Here is a 27051-nt window from a genome sequence, read left to right as displayed (position 1 = left end):
GCACAACATCATCATTAAGAGCAAGCCAGTTTTAAATTGTAGTCCCTGACACGAGCAGATTTATTCAGGAACTCAACCGAAAACAATACTTACTGCACACCCTCATGGTATAGAACAGGCCCCAACCATACATGCAGTGCACAGTACGCCAAATGAATTACTGTGTGGGAGCTGGAAGGAAATAGCTCATGAACTTCTATTATATAAGCACTGCTATTTTTGAGCATCTACTGCAGCAAACATGTGACTTGAAGCACACAAGACAATAGCTTTGGTCGCAAAATACCCTCTCACTCCAAGCCTGCTCTTACAGAGCACTGCAGCTGTGGTCTGTACATTAAAACACTGACTGCCCATCTAACTCTGTACCTACTCTACAACTTAGGCCAATAGGAGTCACTACTGGTTCTGCTGGAAAAGGTTTCCTTCAGGGAAGGGTATTGTCTAGACAAATGGAGCATTTTAAAAAGAATAGTGTTTCCCAAATCAGAACTGACAGAATATTTAAAACTGGCACTGCCATACAAACTTTACCTGTTATACCCAATAGTTGGGATACCAAAAAATGCAGTATCTGTTTCAGGTGCTCAAGGTTTCCAGGCTTTGAACACCAGTCAGAATGCTGCCATAGAAAAGTTCAATGCAAAAAAGTTTACAGCACTCCTAACTCCCTATTCCCTATTCAGATTAACATATTTTTGAACATATGCCTATGAGAAGTAGGACTGTAGTGTTCTTAATCCCCCAGCCTGCGATGAGGAAGATGATGATGTTTGATTATATAGACAATAAAAACTGCTGTAACTACTCTTAATGCATAAACATTTTCTCTACACTATTAATTAGATCTTAGGAAATTTGTTTACTTTTCAACTGCCAACAGGCAATACAGAACACAGTAGGGTACTGGGACAACAGGGATTCTCCTTTACAAAGCCAGCATACTTTGTCTTAAGGCAGGAGTTAAATGAAGGAACACACAAGGAAGATGGTGGCTGTTCTTCCACAAGCCTCAAAGATTTGTACTAATACACTTGCCACAAAAATAAGAAAATAGTGGTTTACAGATGGGAAAATGACAACAGCTTACTAGGTATCCCTGAGATCCACTGCACAACACTGTGGGCACACAGTTAAGCTCTATCAGCAGTGCCTTTGGGGTTGTTTTTCTCAATTGAAGAAGTCTGGTTACCCAGCAGATGCTTTTAAACGCCGCCACGCCAGAATTCAGGCAAAGGTGAGTCCAGTATCTGCACTACAAATTTTTCAACAGCCACAGGCTGACAGGAGGGCTAGCATAGTTTTCCCAGTTAATCTCCCTCCATCTCTTACTGCAATCTTCGGGACTTGAAGGAAACAGTATTTATATGCTTCCAAATTGTTATAGGTTTGAAAAGAGGTGTTGGAATGTCTTTCCAATATCAATTACTAGGTAATGTGCACCTAGAGTGAGGCCCCAGTCTCCTCCCCGTTTCCAGGGGTAGAGGGGGTCCGGGAGGAGCGAGGTCGCGCGCAGAAGGGCACGGGAGTGGGAGAGGGTTGTTTTTAAACTGGCCGGCACCACAAATTGGGGCCTTGTTTGTTGGTATTCCTGCCAGTCACCCCACAGAGCCGGCAGCCAGCTTTTTGTTCTCCAATTCAACCTCCGAGAAGAAGCCTTCCCCTGCCTGGCACCGCCGCTGGGGATCGGCCCCAGTCCTTCGCCGGCCATCACAGGAGCCGCACGGATAAGCCCCAGGAGAGCCCCTGCCGACTGTCTAGGAGCGAGGTATCTGTCCCCAGCCACATCTGCGCCAGTGCTGCAGATCAGAGCATCTCCCTGAGGCGGCTGCCTGGTCCCGCACCGCCCGACACTGCGGCTATTTATTTCCTGAGCTGAGGAGCCCGGATCTGTTGCCGAGGGCCGCGCCCGTAGCCCTGGGACCAGCGGGGAAACCCCTCATCATGGCTGGCAGTAGAGCCACCATCGTTGACGTGGCTGTGAGCAGTTGCTGAGCCACGGGGAACAGCCTGCGGAGTGTCACAGTGGGCCATGGCAGCTGCCACTTGGGGAAGTAGAACTTTGTTTTGAAAGTTTTGGTTGCACCACTGTTGCTTATTCAGGTTTGTTATACATATAGATATATATATACACACATGCTAATAAAGAGCTGTTATTTTCCTTTTCCACACCTTCCCCCTGAAGCCTCTTAATTCTGAGGTTATAATAACTTGGAGGAGTTTGGTTTTGTTTTTTTTTTTCCTAATCCACCCTCCCTAGCAAACATTTGTGTCTTGTTAAACTAAGACACATGTAATTTCTCCTGGCAGACTGGAATCTGTAAAAAAACAAAACCCCGAATAAATTCACATTCAATATGTGCATCATAGTGTTTTCAAGGTAGTGAATGCATCCTTGGAGAGTCTTAATGCATGACTCCTGAGAGAGCATATGCAAAGTCATTTGTTAATACCTGAGCCTTTTATCTGGAACAAAAAATCATGTGCCCTTTCCTTACAGTGATGCATTTTTATTAGGGAGCCGGAAGACAGACAGGTGTACATCTAAGCTCCAGGTGAGAAGTGTGTTTATGTAGTTTTCCTCCTGAGGGTGTACCTCTGTACAGATAGCATGTAATTTAGCACAGAGGTTCTGCAAAATTGTAAATTTACAGCCTGCAAGCAATTTTGACAGTTATTACCCCAAAGCACAAATCAAAGTAATAAGACAAGAGACCAGATAAGGGAATCTTCTTTTTTTTTCCCAATTTTATTGTAATAAGAAGAGTTAATAAAACCTTTGTTTCAGTAAAGAAATATTAAATTCTAATTTTACATGTTAAAATATTATAACCATCCTATGACTATTTATCAATGGCTGGGACTTCGGTCATTTTCACTCGTTTTCATACACCATCTACAGCAATCAAAAAATCAGTTTTTTTGGTAATCCTGAAAAGTGTAAAATCACATTGTTAGCAAAGGAAAGGGGTCCAGCTCTCTCCTCAAGATTTGATACCATTGTTGATATATATCTACTGTGAACTGCTTAATGCTGCTTACTACAGTGGCAGTACATGACTTCTAATGAACCTCAGAGAGTGATAGAATCAAAGCACACTTAAATCAGTGTGTGCTCCAAATGAGTCACAAATTCTGCAGTTAAGTATTAATTATATTTGGGATACATGTAAATGTTTTTCTTTAATATAAAAAGCTAACCAGTCAACTGTTGGCATGAAAAGCTAACCAGTTAATCCTACTTTGAAACCTAAAAAAAAGCAAGCTGTTCTAAGCCTTAACCCTGTAGCACTACACTAACACTTAATAATTTTTTTTACATGCTGACAGATCCAGGACAAATTCTTAACCTTAGATATGAACAGAATGGCTTTACTTTATTTCCAAACCAATGCAGAATTCTGATATTAGGCAGATTCTTTATGCTGCATTAACTCAGGAAAAAGTTTAGTGTACCTACAGCTCTGTAGGAATGCAGATCAATAGGACTGCTTCCTGGGGAAGCAGTGCTGCTTTTGATTAAGTGCCAGAGTGAAGATCGACAGTGATGTCATCATAGCATCAGTGTCTCCAGTACCGCACTGAACAGAAATAAGTGGCAGCAGCAGACAGAAAATATGCATGCGTAATACTTTTCACAGGGAGTCATCCATCTGGTGACAGTTTTTCCCTCACAATAGAGGCTGTTTTCTGAGAAGTACTTAAGTTTGGTGAACACACCCCACAGGCTACAGGATTTTCTTGTTGTGGAAAAGCAGCACATAGGGTGATGGCAGTAATCTTTCTCCTGACAGTCAGGTCCTGATACCAGTATTTTACAAGAGGGTATCCATCAGTAATCACTCAGTCTGTTCTCCCAAGCTCTAGGGTGCTACCTGGACAAGGCTAAGGAAGTGTATTGTGCAGGATGCAATGGCAGGCCAGTCTTAGGAATTTCAGGGAATGCACCTTATTTTTCTTTGAAATTACTTTAGCACATTTCCACCCTCAATAGCAGTAAAAACATGCTGTCCTTCAAATGTTATTTAAAAAAAGATGTTCTTCCAAACATCTACTCAGATTTTAAATTCAGGTGGTAATGCTATGTAAGGATGGCAAATGAAATCCAGGGCAGCAGATTTGCTAGCTCTAACATTGGCTCTCTTTTTAAATGTTTGTTGGCACTACCTTTGAGACCTTTTGATTCTGTCAGCCCAGCTAAGGCAATAACAAAACATAATGGAAAATCCATATCAGAAAATCCATTACGTTTCCGTTCCCACTTAGTGGATGATACTGCTTTTTATGCTGATACTCAAATGTCTCAAAAATTAATGCTGACTTCTTAAATGCCTCATTTATACTTAATCTCAAAACTCCTAGCATTTAACGCATACGCTTGATTTCATTGCTGAAGATAAGACTTTCTGAAAGATGTTAAAGCGGTTATTGTTCTAGCTTGATACAGCTCTGGAAACTCTGCCCATTGTCAAATACAACAATTAAGTCACAGAAATCAAAGAAGCATTTCTCTTTTTCCTGTCCTTTAGTTAACAGGCCTTTTATAGGGCATGTACTCCAAAACACTAATCACAAGCCCTCAAATATCTTTGCAAAAGGAGCTAAAAAGCTTAAATTAAGTGCCTTAGCTACTATAGCTTGACAAGTTCCCACATATCAGTTGACCGATGGTACTGGGGTCAGTAAAAACAGTGTGCAAGTAATCAGCTGATTAAATTTTATTTTGAGGTTGAAATCTTAAGGTGATGAACCTGGTGCATTTTACTTCTAATTTGACACAGACAAAGAAACAACCATTCAAAGTGCCTAAAAGTTAGTTAAATCCTAATAATGTAGTTGTCTCTCTGAACTCAAGAGGAAACACACTTCTATGGAAGCATCTCTATTACAAAAAAATACCACTCTTGTACTAAAGTTGAGTCTTATACTGGCAATAACAAAATGGCTGATGGTAATCTGACAGTTGCTATCTAGCATATTCCAGCTGTGAAAACCAACTCCAAGTTTAAGAACCAATATTTGCCTCTCTGGTAGAAGGTCTGAGTAATTCAGCATCAGATAGAGGTGTTGAGTCCTGAGCACTTTTCTTGCCATGAAGATATGAAGAAATGTTGCTGTTTGGGGAAGACTGGAGGAGGGTCACAGAAATGTGCCTCATGTTCCTTACCCAGAGTGGTCTAAACAATTAACTTGCTTACCTTATGAGAAAGAAAGCAGAAATCTCTCAGAATCTGATCTACATTTTCCAGTCTGTCATTTCACAGAATCACATGCTATGTTTTGGACTCTAACACTCCTTTCCTCATTTTGTTTTGTTTTAAGTACTGTGAAGTTAAATTACTTCCATCTAAGTAAGATATCTCAGGAAAAAAAGGCTCATCATAATAGCCTATAATTTACTGGGCAGTATCACACACCATTAAAGCAATTAATGGAATTGGATATTTCTAACAAATAAATCCCTAAGCATCACAGAAGAGTCTTTTTTGAACTAATTCTGTTAGATTGCAGAAGTAAGTCATTCTTACCCCAAAGCATTTATCCTAAACCACAAATCACTGAAGGGCTTCAGCTAGTGTTGGTGCCTAGGGAATTAATCCATTCAGAGAGTTTGTGTTCATGTAGCATGTGAGCATGTAGCAATGTGAGTGTGTAGCTCCTATTTTAAAATCAGTGAAATATTAAGAGGTTACCTTGATCGATTCCTTCTGTTCTTTTCCTTTTTAAATTTAAAAGTGCATTTTGTTGTTCCTTTACAGCTTCTGCAGGACAGTTGGGTCTTGGCAGCTGATTTCCTGGAGTGGGTCCTGGTCGGTTACTGAAATACTTCTGTTTCAATGCCTTAATGATAATGGAAGAAGAATAATCACATAATTAGCATTAAGTGTCAGAATACCATTTATAAAGAGGTTATAATGAAATAAAGCACTTGCTATTGGGACTTAAAAACTACTTGGACACTTTTATACTAGAAGGTGGCCTTAGGGCAAATCGAGTGTATGTTCTCAATTACTATGTACTTAGATTTTGGTAAAGCAAGGGATAGGTGTGTACTGTTATTTTCAGCTAGTGCTCAGACATCCTAACAAAACTTCCAACTACTTTGCAAAAGGTCTTGTATAAGCAGTTTCTAGCTCTGAAGAGCTCATGTTCTGAATCGACAGATGAGACAAGAGGATAAGAGTAAAGTAGGAATAAAGAAAAATTAAAGGAATATATCTGAAGTCTTGATCAGATCCAGGACTTGGACACCAGCTGTTTTGTTAGCTTTTAAGATTTCTTTAACTGTGCTGTTTCTACCCCATAAACTATGAGAAAGACACAGATTTCTATTGGAGCAGAAGACAAACACAAGTGAGCAAGGTTGATTTCATGTAGTGGAATTACATACCCTATTTTAAATTTTAGGAACTTCACAGCCTCCATAAAGTATGGTTAACAAAAAGTGGCTAAGGTGTCTCCTAGGCAATCATTACTCCTACTAATGCCAGTTACATGATATTCAATGCCAGTTATAAGTCAAACCAATACTGTAAGTACAAACTGTTTCCTGCCTTAAACTGTGGCATTGCCAATAAATAGTCTAGACTGGAAAAATACACTGTCCTACAATATGATCTGAAAAATCACTTCATACATATGAACTGGTGTCCCAAGCATAGCATAACTAATTACTTGGAAACTTATACTGAATATTCTTAAAGACAGTGGCCAAGAAAGTCTGAATGTGCTCTGAAAAAGTCTTCTAGTAAAAAGATACGTAACATCTACACTAATCCCGTAGATTCAGATCTGCCTTGTCTAACCAGCAATGTGGGAGTCCTGGCCTTAAAGGAGCAACTCTGTTTCTTGCATGCCTCCCTAACAGTGTAAAGAGACAGAAATACACTTATCAAACTGCCAGCTGGTGTATCTTCCTCATTACAGAAATCAATATTATGAACTAGATCATTCTGCAAGATTTTCCTTTGAAGTCCTTAATTTCTCACCATCAGGGAGTAATGAAATTGAAAGTATAATGGAAAAGGGTATTTAGACAAGCACTGAGGTTTAAATCACCACAGAATTTTATGTTAAAAAAGCATCATGAAAGTTTAAATAACATTGAAGAAGACACTGGATGAAGTAAGGCTGAAAATCTTTCAAATCCAGGGAATAGGATATGCTACGTTAAGACTTAACCTTCAAGCTTTAGGTGATTGAATTCCCAATGTCAAATACAACTGTCTGAAGGCCATGACTCATACACTTTTTAGGTGTCTACCTCTGCTCTACACTGGGAACAGAGATAATCAGTTACATTATCCATGCCTTTCAGAGTTCTCTTTCTAAAACACTGGGATTATGTTTCTGGAAATTCACGTAACATTTCATTTCAAACCTGGCTTACTGGCTTCAAAACACATTTATTTGATATTAACAGTAGGTTAGTGCACATTAGGACATAACTGAAATGTACTATACCTGAGTAGCCGTAACCCTAGTGCAAGGATTAAATGTGAATAAGCCTTGAAGAAGATTGAGCAGATCATCACCAGCCGCACTGAAGATATGTTGAAGTGGCATTCCAGGGAAAGATTTAAAAGTGACATAGTCTGGAAGACTCGTCATCCCCTAAAAAGACCAAAAATGGAATATATGTTTTTTACTTCAGGGTTCAGCTTTTCACAGAAAGCAAACTTCATATGGCTGCCTTTCAGCAGAAGCAAATCTTCTTTCAAAACACCTTGCTAATACTTGGTCACTGAAATAACAAATGTAGGAGTAGTGGATCATAAAGACTTTTTCTTTTTCAGTAACTGCTGCAGTTGTTTTACACTTTCCCTTTTCAAATGATCTGTCTTTGCTTTAACAGTGACCAGTCCAAAAGGAAAAACTGTTAACAAAGAAAGGAAGTATGAAAGGACTTTAGAGTGGATGCAGAAAAATGAAATAAAGGTTCCTGTTATGCTATGACATGGTGGAAGGGAAAATATTCACAAAAGAGCAAGTCTTTCTCCACATTAATAAAATTAACTGTATTTTGAGCTACTTTTGAAATGCACAACTGACAATTTATATGGCCTGTTGGAGGACAGAAGGAAAATATACACCAAGCAGTTAAACAAAAGATGAACTGCATACTTTTTTTTTCTGTAGGTATGAAATCAATCCCATTGTATTCAAATTCTAGCATAAAAATGATCTTGTAGCAATTATCCAAATGTAATACTTTAGTAGTATTTTAATTATTTAGTCATCACACTTCAGTAAGTTTGTCCAAGCAAAATAAAATATTAACAATAAAGTGAAAAATGTGCTCAATCAGTTACAATCTTGATGGTAGAGTTTTCAATTATTGAAATGCATGGGCTTGAAAATTAACTTTGGGATGCATCATCTCTGTTGTGCTAGCCAATCTCCTATTCACTCCTTTCCCCACCCATATCTTAACTCTTCCTCTCCAAGGAAGGCAGAAATGTCACTGCAAAAACCTTTATGTGTTTCATTCAGAATCCCACAGCAACAGCAGAATTGTGTGGGATTAGCAGTGCCTCATACGGTATTTCTCCGTATGGCTACAGCTCCATTTCATGACCATGTACCATAGCATTCCAGCACACTTCACACAAAGGAAAGGCAGCATGGGAGGGAGCAGATGTTAACAAGTACAGTGAGTGCTTCCATAGCTCAAAACCAATTCCTGATCAGGGAATTCAGAACTACTGGTGCGAGTTGCTCATCAGAAGTTATACCCCACTTCTTGTCAGTCTGCCTAATATCCATAGTTAGGTAGGTCAGTATGTGTCCTGACAGTAAGTTTTGCCTAGTATTACTGAATTTATTGTCACTTCAGAGATAATTATACTACTAATTTGTATTTCTTACAGTACCATTGCTGAGACAAATTGTTCATTTCTAAAGCTGTTGATCTGGTGTTTCTTACTGTATTCCAAACTATAACTTACCTTGGCCAACTGAGATCCCTACACATGGTTTCTACTTCTGAAAGTGATGAAAGCCTTACAGGTTAAAGCACAATTCATTAGCCAAGCATTCAAAAACATTAAGCAACAATAATTTCACACCAGTAACCATAGGAAACTGTGCACACATGGAAAGGAAACCATAAAGTGTTGTTAATCTTGCTATTGACCAGAGGTTTATCAAGAGAAACAACAAATTTAATCTCCTCTGTGAGATGAGGCAGCTGCCTTCTGAAAACCTACTCAAGTATTCTGGTATAACCCTTTACTTAATTTAAAATAGAGAGTATCAAGTAAAACTTATGTCAGTCTCACAAGGACTCACAGGCCACTGTTCTTCTGTTGGAGTGCCCAGTGTTTCAAATATCCTTGTCAGCTGGTCAAGATCAGAGTCTCCAGGCAAAAAAGGAACCTAGAAGGTAATAGCATTTGATTTAATTAACTTCTGAACTTCAGTTTTAGAGCAGAGCTTTGAGTCATCACTCATAACTGCAGGGCAAAACACCCCTGTATAGCATCTCCCCACAAAGAGCTACATTGAATATTGAGGTATTCTACTGATGTCCAAATAGATTCTGAAAGTTTCTTGAACCTGGGCTTCATAATGTTGACAACAGGGACCTAAACATAAAATTACACATAAAATTATTACAATTTAGTAAAATAACTAAATACAGGGAAGATTTTGCATCTTAGTTGTCAAAGTCAGTTGGTCATGGTGACCCTTCCATCATCTGTTCCCTGAAGTTAGCTTTTATATATATTCAATACATTTAAAATGAATTGTAACTGCATTACAGAAGTTAGACTGAGGAAATGAGATTTAAGTATGAGGGAGAGTAGAGACCCACTAGGATAGAAAACAGTCTTATCAGTATTACATGTTATTTAAACTAAGCAGACTGAAAAGGGGATATCTGCCCAGTTCAACTTGTACCTTGCACAGCCAGCACACATTGCAAGTAAAAGAAACTTTGAGACCAAGGCAAATTTATAAAGAATTAGAGACAGTGTTTAAGTAAGCAACACAGAAATACCCACACTAAATTTTGACATCATGAAAGCCCCTCAAACATAAACTGCTTTCATAAAGCTCTCAGAAGCTGCATTGTCTTTAAAAAGGACAGATACATTTAAAAACACCACAGTGATAAAACTGAACCATAATACATTTTCTACTTTGTGAGAAACCAAAGAATCAATTCAACAATTCAACAAATTCAACAATTTATTTGTTTTCTGACTTTGCTTCAATTTAATCACTACCAGGTCTAGTGCATATTTATGTACACGTCACTAGTGTTCATTAAACAGCCAATATATATTTCCATGTCTGAACTGCCAACCACATTGTACAGCATACCTGTTTGGTGTGGCAAACCAAGGCAAAGGATTTCTTTCAAGGTGATTTCACACAGACCAGTTCCCCAGTCTGGTTATGAGATAGTCACAAAAGTATTTCAAGTATGGTGCAGAAACCAAGCAGAAGCAACTTAGTCATAGAAGATAAAGGATACTGCAGGTACTTCGTGCCTTCAGCTGTGTCTGTCTCCCTGCCCTTCACTCCCCCCAACCCCGACACTTTCATGTCTTCTCCAAAGAGCTGCATAGGAAACGTACTAGTTCAGTAAAACATAGTTAAGGACCATGACATCTGTGTACCATACAAAAGAGTGCCATAGGATTATCATAGTGTTAAGCATCATCTTCATTCTAGTATTGCCCACTAACCACAGTTTAAACAAACATTGCTCTTCTGTTTGTGGTACATAAACCCACAATTAAGGTGTTGGTGCTTATAATTTACAGTTAGTGAGGAACAATGTATAAGGGACAGTGTATGCATGTATCTAGGATGTCACATTTCTAGAAGGCTAGGGAGTGAAACTCATAGAAGGCTGTGTGAAATTGTAACACTAAGAGTACTGGAAGAGTTACCTACTTGGGATCTCCCAAGGCAATACTTCTGACAGTTTTTTGCAACTTTTTTACCCAACCATTTTGAAAGATTTCCAATGCTTGTGGATGCTTATGAAACTCAGTCTATTGCAAAACTTCACCTTCATTACAGTTAACAAGGTTTTGGAAACTTTCTTCTAGCCTGTCTTTACCTGCTACTGTTAGGAGAGAAGCAGCCCACATAAAAAGCTGTAGTGCACTAAAGAGCAAATACAAAATGCTTACATTTGAGGACTTACCCTGAGGAGCAATTCAGCTAAAATACAACCAACAGCCCACATATCAACACCAACACCGTACATTCTAGCCCCAAACAATAGTTCGGGGGCTCGGTACCACCTGGAAAGAAAAAAATTTTGGGAAAATCACCTGACTTTGCTCATTGCAAATGCTGTATCATTGTAGCAATGCAAATACTAAAACGAGGATACTGCTTCTGCCTATCTACTTTTCAGACACCGAAGACCTGTAGTCTACCCTACGAAGTGTTTTGTTTAAGAAAGACTAAAAACATTTGTGCATTCCTCACCATAGAGTCACACACAAACACAAATTAACTGCAGTTTCAATTGGGCTGATTATAAGCAATGGAACTGCAGACACGCCAAGGAAAAAAGTTTTTAACTTGCAGGTGTTAAAAAGTTATAAAACAAAATTTTCTTAAAATTTTATGTTGAAGGAATGACAGCAAGACAGAACTCCTTCCAGCTTCCAAAAATCTCCATATCAACAAACCTAAGTATTGAGGCTAGCTTTATGCAAAATGAGTTTTATTGTTTAAAACAGCTACTTAACACTGCCTCGGAACAGTTAAGTGTAATGCAATGAACCTGATACACACTGCTCTTGAAACTACTGTAGAATTCCTGCCTTTTGAACAAAGATGTTAAAACAAACCAACTTTGCATGAATAGTTTTAGCATTACAGCAGTCAGGAGGAAACACACTGCATGTTTTGCAGCCCTGCTTTTTAAAACATACTTGAAATAAGCATGCCATAAAGACCATTAAGAAATATTTTAATTGGTTCAAGTGTTTGTCTCATAATAGGTAATGTGACTAGCTAGGTCTTGTGATTAACAGAAAGTAGCAGCTGTCTTGGTCCCAAAACCAGGCTTAGAGGAAGATACCTATTATTTCCATGTATTTCAAAAGAGTATCATACCAAAAAACAACCCCAGGATGCATACTGTAGCAGTTCTTACGGAGATTTTGTTAAACAGTGTTTTCCTGCATGTTCTTTATGAGGCTCTTGCCACATAACATGAATTAGATGCTACTCTTTGAATATGTTAATATGATATGAGAGAGATGTCAAGAAACACCTACAAAACAATTAAATAATCTCTTTGTAAGAAACAGAATGTCTTACCTTGTTACTACTTGATGTGTATAAACTCGATTTGGGCTTCCAAAAGATTTTGCCAAGCCAAAGTCAGCCAATTTTAAAACCCCATTTTCACCTAACAGCAAGTTATTTGGTTTAAGATCCTGTCAGTACAGAAAGCAAATAATGAATTTTGTCAATACTGATAAAAGCATACCTATAAATGAATCTACTGGCAAATGTATCATAAGAGTATTCTAAAATTAAAGCTTTTGATTCTATCTGAAGTCTACATTGTGAGAAAAAAAATCATAAAACACCACAAATTGAGTATTTAGTCATAGAGGAAAATCACAGTGAGACACACCCATTTGAATATTAACACATTAAGCTGCAGAGTATAAAAACGCCACCTGATAGGTTTTAGCTTTGCTGCAGGAACAACAGTTCTGTTAACTGCATAGATGCCAACTGAATAATAAAAAGACCTTGCAAATGTTTCATATAACTGCAGAAATTATGGAAGTAATACAGTTTAATTCAGTAGCAGTGATTTTTTGGGCTGACCCCTGGCCGGTAGAGAAGCATCCACATAGCTACTTGCTCATTTCATTCTCATGCCAGATGTACAAGCGAGAGAAGACCAAAAGCAAGAAAACTCCAGGAGCACTGTAAAGGCAGTTTAACAGGTGAAGGAAAGAGGAAAAAACAAAAGCAAGCAATGCAATGGAAATCATTCACCACCTCCCACAAGCAGACAGATACACAAACCATTCTCCAAGACAGAGGCACCTTGGAGGGCAAAATCCCCCATTCTTCTCTAACGCAGGTTTTTACTAATGATCATGGCATTATATGGTATGCAATATCCCTAGGGACAACATGGGTTAGCTGCCCCAGTTGTGTCCCCTCCTCAATTCTTGCCCATCCCCAGCCTACGCATCAGGGCCAGGGCACGGTGGAAAAAACAGAATGCCTCAACAGTTCACCTGCTGTGAAAAAAGTTCAATCCATCCCAGCCAGACCTAGTTCACAGTGACAATTAAAGTCACATTTAACTGGAGAACCTTCTGCATAAGTATCTGAGAGAAAAAATGCATCAGTAATTCTGACCATTTCTGGTATTTCTATTGTCTCTCCAAAACAGGTAATATGAAACCTTATCGAGTGAGAGTGTCTGAACTCCAAAACTACTTTCATCAGACTTTAGACTCAAATTTTATCCCATGTGTGTTTTGTTACAGCATAAAGGCTGCCAGTTTAGTACATGCTTACCCTATGTAAAATCCAGTGTTGATGCAGATATTCTAATCCTTGAAGTGTCATCAGCATATATGCCTTGATGTGAGACTGCGTCAACACAATACTTGTATCCTTTATAATAACCTGTAAAGTTTTAAAGTGACAGAAAAGCCCAACAAACAAGATAAACTTATTACTATTCTTTGAGCGCAAAATTTTTCAGGCTTAAAGAAAAATTTCAAACAGAAGTCACATATTCTCTACCATTCTCAGCCTTTTTCCAGATCAGAAATTGAAATCCAGAGCCCAGATAGCCTACATGAATTTTCCCAGGTTAGCAGGGACTTCTCCGGATTCCCAAGAACTGCTCAAAATCACCAAGAGGTTTTGTGATGACATCAGCCAGCACCTTGAGGATTCTGGGATGAGTCCCATCAGGCTGCATAGATTGTAGGCCTCCAGCTGGAACAGCAGATCCCATGCAAGTTCAGGGACAACTTGGAGCTGATCATTCTCATGGTCATGGGGCTCCAGCTCAGGGCACTGAGACCCCCTTGGTCCATCATCCGTCTTGAAGACAGAGGCAAAGAAAGCATTAAACACCTCTGCCTTGTCTCTGTCCCTGTTTGTGAGGTGACCATCCTCATCCTTTAACGAGCTGGTGATATTTCTATACTGCCAATTACCGCTAATGTATTGGAAAGAACTCTCTTTGTTGTTCCCCACGTTTCTGGCCAGCTTCAATTCCAGTAGAGCTTTGGCAGCACCATTTTTCTCCCTACAGTGGCAAGCAGCATCTCTGAATTCTTCCCATGTCACTTGACTTTGCTTTCACTGGGCATACACCTTACTTTTTTGTCTTATTTCCAAGAAGAGGTTCCTGCTCAGCCAAGCCAACCTTCTGCCTCATCTGCCTGTCTTTTAGGAACCTGACTTTTAGGACTTTCTGGTATTTGGGAATTGCCTGCTCCTGTGCCCTTAGGAGGTGAAGTTTAAAAAGTGACCAGCACTGATGGACCTGGGCACTCCCAAAAACGTTTTCTCAGAGGACCTTACTTCCTAATTCTCTGAGCAGTCTGAAGTCTCCTCTCCTCATGTCCAGAGCTGAGGTTTTGCTGGCACTTTTCCTCCTGTCAACTTCGTGGTTGAATCGGCCACGAATCTCCAGTTTGCTCACAAGATCTACTTTGTGAACAAACAGCAGACCAAGGAGGGCATCTCTCTGAGTCAGCTCCCTTAGGACCCGTTCCATGAAGTTGTCATCCAGGTTTTTTTAGGAATCTTCTGGCGCAGGTTGTACTAGGTGTCTGATGCTCTCAGTTAATTTCTGGCAAGTTGAAGTCCCCCATAAGGACCAGGGCAGTTGGACTTGGAATTGTACTTAGTTCCTCCAAGAATAATTCATCGGTGTCATCATCCTGGTTGGGAAGTCTGTAGCAGATTCTCACAATGACATCCCCATTATTCTTGATTCTTACCCAGAGGCTCTCAACTGTGCCACTGCCCACTGTGAGCTCCATACATTCTAAAACTTCTATTACATACAGTGACACCTCTCCACCTCTTCTGCCCTGCCTATCCCTCCTGAAGAGACTGTAACCATCTAGCAGGGCACTCCAGTTACAGTTTTTGTCCCACTGGGTTTCACTTAGACCAATGATATCAAATCTATGGTGCTGTAGCCAATTCCTCATGAACCAGATTGAGTGCTCGTTTCCTCAAGTTTTGGCACACCATTCCATGGCTTATCACTGGCCTGTGAGGCTGGTCTTGTCCCTTTACCCCTTCCACTCTCATTTAGAGCTCTGTCAAGAAGCCCCACTAGTTTCTGTGTTTCCGGGTTTCCCTAAGCACCCTAGGCTTTCACCAGCACCTTGACAGATCAGGACTACAACCACCACTTTGACCAATAAACATTGAAATTGCAACAACCAAGTCTCATGAGCGGATCCAAGAGGTGTTTTGCAAGTCCTTCCAGTCTCCTGGGGGATCCGCAGCCCTGCTCCAACTGCCTGTACTGGCACTGCAGCCTCGCTCCATGCAAGCATCTGCTGGTATCAAATCCCAGCTATCTGCCATTTCCTGCCAGCACTGACTCTGCAACCATTCCTGCCATGTTTTCTGGGTGTGGAGGTGGCACTGGTCTCTGTCCTGTGGCCACATCTGTTTTTTCCAGGTTGAGGAGGCCAGCTGCCATCTTCATTGGGCGGAGCTTGGGAAGTCTCTCCTCATCAGTTTGTTTAAACCAGTTTTAACAGTATTGTCATTAGCATTTCTTCTTGGTAAAGAGGTACTTCTTCATTTACATCCAGGTGTATTTGGTCTCTCTGTACTGGAGAAACCAGGGGTATTGAATCCAAGGGTTAAGACTTCTGTCTGAGGTCTCCGCCCCTCCAAATTATCTCAAATTGAGACACATAAAAATGAGAAATGTGTCACTGAACTTAAATTTATGTTCCCAGTTATTTCTTCTTTATCCATACAACCTAAGCAACTCATCTTTGTATTTACAACAGTTTCCTTTTCTATTTCCAAAAAGACCAGGAGGTATGGCCACTTTACTAAATTTTGAAAAGTACATAAGTTTTCCTACATTCTTTGATTTTTAATATTAAAAATCCATGCAAACACCCTGTTTGAAAGCATTTTCTCCACTACTCCTCAAAATCTGCTTGTTAATGCTATTGTCCTGTTCAGTAATAGCCTTTCGTAAGCTTTAAGCTGTTTGAGACTTAAAAGAGACCTAAGACTGCACAAATTTCATGTATGCTACAATGCTTAATCACAACAGGCTGCAGTCCCAATGGCAGGCTGAGTGATACCATAATACAGTTTAAACGCTTTGCGTACCAGAGCATCACGTGGTACAAGAGTATTTCATTCTTCTTTGCGTACTGATCTTCAGCTCTAAATGTTGCATGAACGTAAACAGCATGAATCCTCTAAAAGTCTACTTTTTACTAACATCTATTAGCACAAACCTGACCTAATCTTTCCATTCCTGCATTCATCTAGGTTTCAGCAAGCCTGTCAGTATTTCCTTTTAATAATTCAAACGCTACCCCCAGTTCTTAGCAGCATATATATAATGAGCTAGCTTAACAACTACATTGATTTCAGTTCAGAGTAGATATCTTGTGTGCATATACAGTCATGCATTGTTGTCTAGTACAGTCTTCCAAAAATGAAGATTCTCACATCAAAACGTCTCACACAAAGACTTAGGCAAAGACAAAGGGACTTTTGGTTTTGGAGCATGAAACATTTTTAAGATATTGATTTGCAATTACCTAGCATTGCTATATTTGAAAAACATGTTTCAGATACACGCAATTTTAATAGCAGCTCATCACTTGGTATATTTCAGTAGCACACTTACCCGATCATCTTTGATATTATGTTTAGCAATTGCACACTAAGAAGCTGATCTATGACTGAGGTTCTGTGCTCTGACTGGAGTTACAGAAAACTAACATAGTAAACACAATGTGTTTCTTGAAGATCATGATGACAGGTATTTAAAAGTAAAGGAACTAATCAAACAAGAACTCACAAAAATTGAAATTACTCAAACTACTACTAAGACACAATCTTCATCAACTGACATAATCAAAGTCACCTTTCTAATATGGGCAAATATAAGCCTGATAAAATAGCATTCTTTACAAACCATCTTAAGATACTGAAAAAAGAAGTCTTAAAAAAAATCTTACCTCTAGATCTGTTTCCATAAAATCAAACACCAAGCTAATATTGGACTTGTGTCCAAATGCGTCTATGAGCTGCAAAACAAAATACCCTATGATTAAGCATGCTCTCATGCTTCCAGTTTTCTGAAATTCAATACCACTGTAGACTGCAGGTGGATTTTCAGCTTTTTGAGAACTGGTTAATGTTTTTTGATTTGCAACACAGAAATTCTTACTCAGTTTAGCTTCTTAACTCAGTCTTCAAAAACTCAGAAAAAAAATTCTTATTAAGTATGGTAATAACATTTTACACCACAATTGCCCCTCCTCCCTGGAGGTAGGAAAAAAGAGAAAGAATTAACTTTATCTTATACTACAACAGATAGCGTAATGCACACCTTGTCCTCTCACCAAACTTCACTGTACTACAAAACTTCTGCTCTTTATTGAGTACAAGACTAAGTTTGCCCATGGATTCAGCTCTGGATATCTACTTCATGTAAGTATGCAGCATTTAGAAATTCTAAGTGTTAGGCTTATTAACTTCCTTTCAGATATTCTTAGGTGTGTATTCATCTTTGTAGCAAGCTTTCCAGGAAAAATAAAACTCTTTGGAGAATATCCAAACAGCCCTTTCTTAGGATTAAGTTGTGTAACAACAGAACAAGTTTTTAATTTGAGATAGCACAAGCGTGATGCCGAGTAAAAACAAGAGTTTAGCTAGCCTGGTATTCAACCTTCAAGCTGTGGAAGGTATGAGCTCCATGATGCAGCTCATTCCTTAGTCTCAGTGTGATGGCCATGTGAAGTGCCCAATTGCAAGACAGTCGTTTAAACAGTCCATAACAACAGCGACTGTGCCCCTTGCGCTCCCAACATCCTCAGAAGGTCTGTCAGGACTACTAAGCAAGGTACAACATTGTCTATTGCCTTTATCACCTGCTTACAGAACTGCTGATCATAAACTTGCTTAACTCCTTTTTGAACTGCTGATGCTATTTGGTTCTACAATGCCCAGGTCAAAACATTTTAGAAATTCATTACACACTGAATGAAGCAATACAATTTCCACTCCCGCTGCAAATATGTTTTAAACACACCTCTTAATTCTGGTGCTACAAGGTTTGGAAATACCAGCACTGCATGTACTCTACCTACCACCTCGGTTTTGCAGACCTCCCCATTCCTAGCCTTTTCCTCTCCAGAGCGAGGAATCCCTGACTTTTTCATAAAGGAGATGCTCCATCCCTTTGCCATTTTAGTTGTCCTTCCCTGCATATTCTCTAATTTTGATAGCTAAAGCAACCACTTTGAAAATAAATTCACAATCCAGAAGAAAATGATACTTCTGCTCTGAAAGTCAAAAGTATCTGGAAAATTTGTATGTAGTCTAATATTTATGGAAGACTTGTAATTATCACTATGAGCTAACTTAAAGTATCTCTAGCTCCAGCAGAATACCTGTAGCTGTTAATCTATCAAAATGCAACTGAAACGATACTGATTTTACTCCTTCCAACAGAGATTTTAAACACCCTATCTGTGTGCTACAGCCTAATAAGCCACATGACCTTCCCTTTACCATTGCTTACGAAAGCCTGCTTTTTGACTGTCTCCAGTTCCATATGAAGCACACATTCAGGTAAATTCAGCACTGCATTCATTCACAATTCTGTCAGAGAGATGCAAAATCAGGTAATCTAAATTTCCACAGTTCTTCCCACCATTAATATCCACATAGTCCCGGGCTGAAAAAGTGAAAGGATTAAAAAAAACTACTTTGCCTTTGTTATTGAAGTTGACATTTTGCCACTATAATTGTTATACTGCCTACCTTGGGCTGGGAAAAAAACCTTAAATAATATTAGGTAACAGCTCCATGACACAACTACTTCTGAATTTCAGTCTGAACCTGTACCAAAAATATTTAAGGACTGATTCTAGAAGAAGCATTCATTTTACTTACACCAATAATATTTGGATGGCTTAGCTCTTGCAATAGCTTTATTTCCCTGAGGGCTGTCCTGTTGATTCCTACATTGATGGCAAGAAAAAAGAAGATGAAAGAACAAAATTAAAAACTTTGGATTAAGTTCCAAATAAAGCTCTCGTTCTGTTACTCACTGACAATTTACTGCTACAAATTACATTCTCACCACTCAACGATTTCTAAATAACAAGTGCATTGCCATAAGTAAGTAAATTGCTGCGGAATAAAAGTGGGCATACATTTTCTTCCACAGCACATACATTTTACACCACAGTAATCCAGTTTAGATTATGAAGCAACAAGTCTCCCTTTTGGCAAAAAGGGAAAGTCTTAGCAAAAGCCTAGGGAAAATATCACCTTTTACATGGTACTGGAAAGTACAAATTCCTCCTTGAAAAATGCTGATATGTGTGGCTTGTATGAAAACTGACTGGCAAACAGTGGTATGTTTTACAGGAAGATTTAGTTGCACATGAGCTGAAAACAGTGTTCTCCTAAAACCTAGGATAAAATCCAATGCTAAGACTCTGGCAAAGTTTTGGGCAAAGCTACATGGATTACTTTACACTCCTGCTTTGCCTATTTTAATCACCTATTTTGGAATCAAGTTGACAATGGCTGCTTTTGGGTGGGCAAAGACTTAAATGAAAAAGAAAAAAAAAAGAAAGAAAGAAAAAAGAAAAAATAAAAAATAAAAGAAGCACGCCATGTTATAACACAGGGAAAGTAGACATAATCATTATTTTCGATAACATCTTTTAACTATAGCTAGACACTGTACAGACCAAAGCAATAACTATCCCTAAGGGCCATTAGCCCACTGAAGGCCAGGTGGATCACGACTCTTGGGCAGCCAGCTCAACTGAGAGACTCTGTGAAAAGTTTAGAATTTTTTTTTCCAGAGGATGGCACTGGAGAGTTGATAGCAAAGATTGTTCGCTCAAAAGCTGGTAACTTGATGCAGAATCCCTGAAGGACAGCATCCTGCACACAAACAAAATTCTACTACACCACACAAGCTGTAAGAGAAGATCAAGATTAGCGAGTTTTGATTTGTAATATCCACACCTAGAGGCAAGTGGCTGGTCAGAGTATACACTCTACAGTGCTGAACATCAAACAAATCCACACAGAGACAAGAGTTGTAAGATCTTGGCTTTAATAGAACAAAGAAAACACCTGAAAACAGACGCAAATACTCTCACCCATCTTAAAAATTAAAGAGATGCATTAATACAAAGAGGTATTCTAAAGTGCTGATGCTGTTGTCATTCTTCTATGCTATATCCATGTCTGTATTCCACTAAAACTGAGAAGCTAAGCAGTTATATACTCATATTTAGATATATACCATGCATGCAGATATCTTTTGTCTGTCCCTGCAGTTTGCAAAACAATCCTCTACTAAGCCTTATGGGCACTGAGCTCATTTTTCCCAGCTAAGGTATGGTATGTGAAATGTAGTATTTTACAAAAACAAAGCAAACAAAGCAAAGCTTCTACAGTAAGAATTTGTTTTAAAACTCACCATCTTTAGCTTCCGATCTATGTCCCAGTTTAATCTGAAAATAAATGTTTCATATTATATAAGATTAAGACATCTGCCCCAACAGTGGGGAACACATTCTTTGGTATTACTCTTGTAAAACAGAATGAGTTTCGGTATAATGAAGCAATTTACCAGCTAGGTTGCTTTTAGTTGTTTTGTTTTCTGTGGTTTTTTTTTTTCTTAAAAAAAGAACTGTTCTTACAGCATTAGTTTCTACAAAAGCTTAAAAATAGACATGATGGCACTGAAATCAGACATAATGCAAAGTGACAGAATAAACTGCTTTGTAGCCACAAAGCTTTATTATAACATTAATTAGTTTCTTCTCAGGGAGAAATGAGAGCCAAGTAATTGACAATTATCTTAGAATGATTCTAGTAGAATTAGCATAGGCTGTAAGCTTGGGCTGTAAACTGGGTAGTCCTTCTGCCTCAATCATCTACTGCCCTGAAATTTCAAGTCCAGAATCCCACCATGGATATTTCCAGATGACAAAAGTTAAGAAAAAATTCTGATAAAACCAAGAATGCTTTTCACAACAGCTGCTACCAGTAGCAACCATACAACAGAAGTATTACAATGCTAAAAGGGATTAGTGCATTAAACAAAATTACTTACTATTGATACAATTCAACTTGTCGCCTAAAGTAGGGTCTTTAACTAAAAAAAAAAAGTGCTGTAATGTGCATTTCTGTCCTTTGCAAAGCATAGCTGAAGACTCATTTTTAATACAAAAACTTCCTGCAATCACTTCAGATAGTAACAAGTGAAACACTTCATAACAACATAAATATTTTCATCATTGGTATCGAAACAAGTATGTTGCATATTCAAGATCACTTTCATATTTTAGCAAAAAACTACCATATGGGTAAGAAACATTACTGGAAAACTTTCAAGTCTAGTAAGGGTTTCTGACTTTACTGGCTGTTCAAACTGCCAGCAATGAAATAAAAAAGAGAAGTCCTAGGGCAATCAAAAGAGACTTCATGGCCCTGGAACGATTGGTTGCACGATCAAAAGCAGAGGTAGTGTTTTTCTTGATCCTTCTGGTAACAAGGAATAATATTGATAGGAATAAGCAGATTCATCAAGTCAATGCATGAGTCTAAGGCTGGTGTAATAATAAAAAAATTTTTTGTTCTTTGAACAGGGGATGATCTACTCAACACCTCATCTACTGACACCTGATGGGATGCACCTATCTCAGCGGGGACAAAGAGCTCTAACACAGGAGCTAGTGGGGCTCACTAATAGAACTTTAAACTAGCTTGCAGGGGGTAAAAGGATAAGACCAGCCTCACAGGCCAGTGATAAGCCATGGAATGGTGTGCCAAAACTTGAGGAAATGAGCACTCAATCTGGTTCATGAGGTATTGGCTACAGCACCATAGATTTGATATCATTGGTCTAAGTGAAACCCAGTGGGACAAAAACTGTAACTGGAGTGCCCTGCTAGATGGTTACAGTCTCTTCAGGAGGGATAGGCAGGGCAGAAGAGGTGGAGAGGTGTCACTGTATGTAATAGAAGTTTTAGAATGTATGGAGCTCACAGTGGGCAGTGGCACAGTTGAGAGCCTGTGGGTAAGAATCAAGAATAATGGGGATGTCATTGTGAGAATCTGCTACAGACTTCCCAACCAGGATGATGACACCGATGAATTATTCTTGGAGGAACTAAGTTCAATTCCAAGTCCAACTGCCCTGGTCCTTATGGGGGACTTCAACTTGCCAGAAATTAACTGAGAGCATCAGACACCTAGTACAACCTGCGCCAGAAGATTCCTAAAAAAACCTGGATGACAACTTCATGGAACGGGTCCTAAGGGAGCTGACTCAGAGAGATGCCCTCCTTGGTCTGCTGTTTGTTCACAAAGTAGATCTTGTGAGCAAACTGGAGATTCGTGGCCGATTCAACCACGAAGTTGACAGGAGGAAAAGTGCCAGCAAAACCTCAGCTCTGGACATGAGGAGAGGAGACTTCAGACTGCTCAGAGAATTAGGAAGTAAGGTCCTCTGAGAAAACGTTTTTGGGAGTGCCCAGTGTCGTGGTTTTGCCCTGGCTCAATTTACTTTTATACTCCCCATACAATTATTATCAGTTGAGAGAAGGTTTATGCAGACAAAAAGAGACTGAATTAAAAAAAAGTATGAGTATTTATTATTAACAAACTAAAACTAAAGAATTATATTTACAACAATTCTACTTAAGTAAAAGGTATTATGTATTTACAGAAGATACTTCCCCCCCACCTCCCTTTATATCAGTCCAAGGAGGAGAAGCAGTCCTTTTCTGTTCTCGGAATTCCAGCTCTCTCTCTCTCTCTCTCTCTCTCTCTCCAGTAACTCTGCAGCACTTTCATCGCAGCTGGAACTTCTTTATCTCTCTCTCTCTGTGTTGGCCTCCAAGGCTGGGTCTACCCCCCCTCCTGGGCTAAAACTGAAGGCTGGGGGTTACCCAGGTCCTGAAGGTTCTCCTTCCATAGGCTTGCAAGGGGACACTTGCTTACTATGGATCTTCTTCCACAGGGTTACAGGGGATAATGGTTTAAGAGTTCACCCCTGTTTCCCTATGGAGGTCCCTCCCCATGGGAGAACAGTCCTTGATTGACTTCTCGGCATGGGTCTAGTCTGGATCCCTTACTCGGATCCCAATATCCCACCTGAGCCGTTTTCTGCTCCAGTGTAGGTTCTCTCAGGGTCACAAAGCCTTCAGCACCAGCAGCATGGATCTCTCACTGAGATCCCAAGCTTATCTGAGCCGTCTCGCTCCAGCATAAGCATCATCCCCTTCGAGGGTCACAAAGTCTTTAACAGGACTGCTCCAGCATAAGGCTTTTCTCTTTCTGTTAAAGTCACAAATCTCTGGTGCATCCACAAGCTCCTCTGTGAGCTGCACGGGGGGTCTTTGCACCCCAACAAACTTCTACAGGTGGCAGGGTTTTATTTTTTAGTCTTTACCCTGCTGAAGGGAGGGAGAGCGAAAGGGAGAAAACAGCAGCTCTCCCCCCTTCGAACTTTTCTTCTCTCCCCTGCAACTGCCAGCTTTGACCTTGGAAGTCCTGTTATCTCATGGCTGGAATTCTTCTGCAGCGGTTTCTCATCTAAGCAGTTCGTCTTTTAAACCTTTTTTTCTTCACTCTCTCACAAGAGAGAAGGGAGACTTTAGTGCCGCACCTGCCCCCCCTGCCCCGGCCCAGGGCCGGGGGAGGAGGGGGCCTCGGCCCTCCTCTCTTCTACATGGCTGCTGTTCCTAATTTCAACTGCGACACAACCTTCTCTTCCGTTTTCTTAAAGATGTAATTAGCAAAGGCGTCACTGAACTTTTTGATTGGTTTTTTGTCCGGAAATCACCTGGACAAAACCATCCTCAGCCCCAGGGATGGTCTGGTGGGCAAAACCACAACACCCAGGTCCATCAGTGCTGGTCACTTTTTAAACTTCACCTCCTAAGGGCACAGAAGCAGGCAATTCCCAAATACCAGAAAGTCCTAAAAGTCAGGTTCCTAAAAGACAGGCAGATGAGGCAGAAGGTTGGCTTGGCTGAGCAGGAACCTCTTCTTGGAAATAAGACAAAAAAGTAAGGTGTATGCCCAGTGAAAGCAAAGTCAAGTGACATGGGAAGAATTCAGAGATGCTGCTTGCCACTGTAGGGAGAAAAATGGTGCTGCCAAAGCTCTACTGGAATTGAAGCTGGCCAGAAACGTGGGGAACAACAAAAAGAGTTCTTTCCAATACATTAGCGGTAATTGGCAGTATAGAAATATCACCAGCTCGTTAAAGGATGAGGATGGTCACCTCACAAACAGGGACAGAGACAAGGCAGAGGTGTTTAATGCTTTCTTTGCCTCTGTCTTCAAGACGGATGATGGACCAAGGGGGTCTCAGTGCCCTGAGCTGGAGCCCCATGACCATGAGAATGATCAGCTCCAAGTTGTCCCTGAACTTGCATGGGATCTGCTGTTCCAGCTGGAGGCCTACAATCTATGCAGCCTGATGGGACTCATCCCAGAATCCTCAAAGACCTGGTCACTGTACAACCTCCCCCAATTATTTTTGAGCAGTCTTGGGAATTCAGAGAGGTCCCAGCTGATTGGAAGCTTGAAAACAGTGTCCCGATTTTCAAGAAGGGCAAGAAGGATCCCAGGCCCGTCAGTCTCACTTTAGTGCCTGGTAAAGTTATGGAGAAGATTATTCTGGGAAGTATTGAAAAACACCTGAAAAAACAATGTAGTCACTGGTCACAGCCAGCATGGCTTCATGAGAGGCAAGTCCTGCTTGTCAAATCTGATTCCCTTCTATGACAAGGTAACCCAGCTAGTTGATCAAGGAAAGCCATTTGATGTAATGTTTTTGGATTTCAGCAAAGCTTTTGATATTGTCTCCCGTAGTATTTTGGATTAAGTGTCCAAATATATATACAGCTGGATAACCATGTTAAATGATGGGTGAACATCTGGCTCACAGGTTGGACTCAGAGGGCAATAGTAAACGGCATAACATCCATTCACTAGTGGGGCTCTAGAGGGCTCCATCCTCTGTCCATTTCTCTTCAACATCTCATTACTACTTGGACAAAGAACATAAGGAATACTAAGTAAGTTTGCCAGGGACACTAAATTGGGAGAAGCTGTTGACTCCCTTGAAGGCAGGCATACCCTGCAGAGAGACCTCAAAAAATCAGAGATGGGCAATCACTAACTGTATGAAGCTGAACAAGGGCAAGTGCCGGATTCTGCACCTAGGACGGGCAACCCCAGATGTACGCACAGACTGGGGAATGAGATGGTGGAAAGCAGTGCCGCGGAAATGAACCTGGGGGTCCTGGCTGATGGCAAGTGGAGTATGAGTCAGCAGTGCCCTGGCAGGAGGGCGAACCATGTCTGGGGGCAGGGGCATTAAGCAAAGCATCACCAGCTGGTCAAAGGAGAGGACTGCCCTGCTCTGCTCTGCACTGGTGTGGCCTCATGCTGAATATTGTGGAAGTTTTGGGTGCCACAATATAAGAAGGATATTAAGCTGTTAGAGAGCATCAAAAGGAGGGCAATGAAGATGGTGAAGGGCCTTGAGGGGAAGCTGTGTGAGGAGCAGCTGAGGTCACTTGGTCTGTTCAGCCTGGAGATGAGACTGAGGGGAAATCTCACTGGGGTCTTCAACGTCCTTGTGAGGGGCAGTGGAGGGGCAAATACTGATCTCTTCACTCTCTTGACCAGTGACAAAACCCAAAGAAACAGCATGAAATGGAGTCATGGGAGGTTTAGGTTATATATCAGGAAAAAGGTTTTTCACCCAGAGGGTAGTTGGGCACTGGAACAGGCTCCCCAGGAAAGTGCTCACAGCACCAAGCCTGACAGAATACAAGAAGCATTTGGACAATGCTCTCAGGCACATGATGTGACTCCTGGGGATGGTCCTCTCCAGAGCCAGGAGCCAGACTGGATGATCCTTGTAGATCCCTTCAAACTCAGCATATTATATGATTCTGTAAGTTCTAAGGAACTTAAACATAAGTATCATTATGGACTGAAGGAAATTAGGCATAGCATGAGGAAAGATTTAAAATAAAATTAAATTAAGAGAAGCCACTACTGAGTTCTAGTAAAGTCTACAGTTTGGAAATGTGTATGTTGCTCGGTGTTTGGGCTTTTTTTGGAATATACCAAACAAATAACCAGAAATTCAAGTAACAGATCATACAACCTTTCAAAAACATAGCAAAGCTAGTCTCTCTTCTAGGGTGGGGTGGGCATTACAGACACGTGAACTAGATAATTTAAACCAAATACTCTAGAAACAAAAATGCATATTATCCCACTGCCCATTAAAGCGGTTTAAAAAAAAAAAAAAAAAAAAAAAAAAGTCGTTAGGCAGGTCAAGAGGAACCAGACACCTGGTGACACAATGAGAACACACTCTGACACTCACCTTCTTAATCGCCACGATTCGGTTATTGGTCTTGTCCCTGGCCTTATAGACAGTGGCGAACTAGTGAAAGGGAAGGAGAGGGAGAGAGATGCTGCCGTGAGCAGGGCTGTCGGGCCGTGCGAGGGGAGGGCCCCCGCACTCCGCAGGCCCGGGGCGGGCAGGGCCCGGCTCTCCCGTGCCCCACTCGCCCGTAGCCGCTCCCGCCGCAGCCCGGGGGCCACACGGGCTGCTCACCTGCCCCTCCCCCAGGAAATCGAGCTTCTCGTAGCGCTTGGCGCGCGCCCGCGCATCCATAACCGACGGAATCCGCAGCTCAAGCTCTGCGGCACCCGCGGGGCGGCACAATCCCGGGAATCACGGGATCCGGGGCGGGGCTTTGAGCCCCTGGCCGTGCCTCTTCCGGC

General features: G+C 40.6%; 2 protein-coding genes across 4 annotated transcripts in view; both read right to left on the bottom strand.

Annotated features, from left to right (window-relative positions):
* SERINC5 (serine incorporator 5) overlaps positions 1–2572 on the bottom strand; it is a 73519-nt gene extending 70947 nt beyond the window's left edge. Inside the window, exon 1 of the mRNA XM_050330095.1 lies at positions 94–2572. The gene's annotated coding sequence lies outside the window, so the exon portion shown is untranslated. The remainder of the gene's footprint in view (positions 1–93) is intronic.
* A 193-nt stretch (positions 2573–2765) lies between these two features.
* CDK7 (cyclin dependent kinase 7) lies at positions 2766–27029 on the bottom strand. 3 transcript variants are annotated; one of them, XM_050330107.1, is made up of 13 exons: positions 26882–26937; positions 26648–26707; positions 20702–20735; positions 20129–20192; positions 19150–19217; positions 17208–17276; positions 13528–13638; positions 12298–12416; positions 11165–11264; positions 9292–9378; positions 7465–7614; positions 5694–5841; positions 2766–2931 (listed from the first exon to the last, which is right to left on the bottom strand). In XM_050330107.1, exons 1-13 carry the CDS (start codon positions 26935–26937, stop codon positions 2906–2908), a joined length of 1092 nt encoding a protein of 363 aa, XP_050186064.1. In that variant the 3' UTR covers positions 2766–2905. The 3 variants fall into 3 exon arrangements, with proteins under 3 accessions (XP_050186064.1, XP_050186063.1, XP_050186062.1); XM_050330106.1 differs by lacking the exon at positions 20129–20192 and having other exon boundaries at positions 2767–2931; positions 26882–27028; XM_050330105.1 differs by lacking the exon at positions 20129–20192 and having other exon boundaries at positions 2796–5198; positions 26882–27029.
* Between the last annotated feature and the right edge of the window lie 22 nt (positions 27030–27051).

This window comes from Myiozetetes cayanensis, unplaced genomic scaffold, assembly GCF_022539395.1.
Source record: "Myiozetetes cayanensis isolate MyiCay16 unplaced genomic scaffold, myiCay2020 scf4, whole genome shotgun sequence".
In the NCBI taxonomy this organism is placed as follows: Eukaryota; Metazoa; Chordata; class Aves; order Passeriformes; family Tyrannidae; genus Myiozetetes; species Myiozetetes cayanensis.
This window is presented reverse-complemented; position numbering and strand designations above follow the sequence as displayed.

Excerpts from the sequence above, each read along its gene's own strand:
- CDK7 (XM_050330107.1), bottom strand. The coding sequence starts at position 26,937 with ATGCGCGGGCGCGCGCCAAGCGCTACGAGAAGCTCGATTTCCTGGGGG. Across the intron at positions 11,265-12,297 it reads ACACATCAAGTAGTAACAAG|GTGGTACCGAGCCCCCGAAC; the intron begins GTAAGACATTCT and ends TTTTCTTTCCAG. Across the intron at positions 7,615-9,291 it reads CAACAGAAGAACAGTGGCCT|GGGATGACGAGTCTTCCAGA; the intron begins GTGAGTCCTTGT and ends TGGTCTTTTTAG.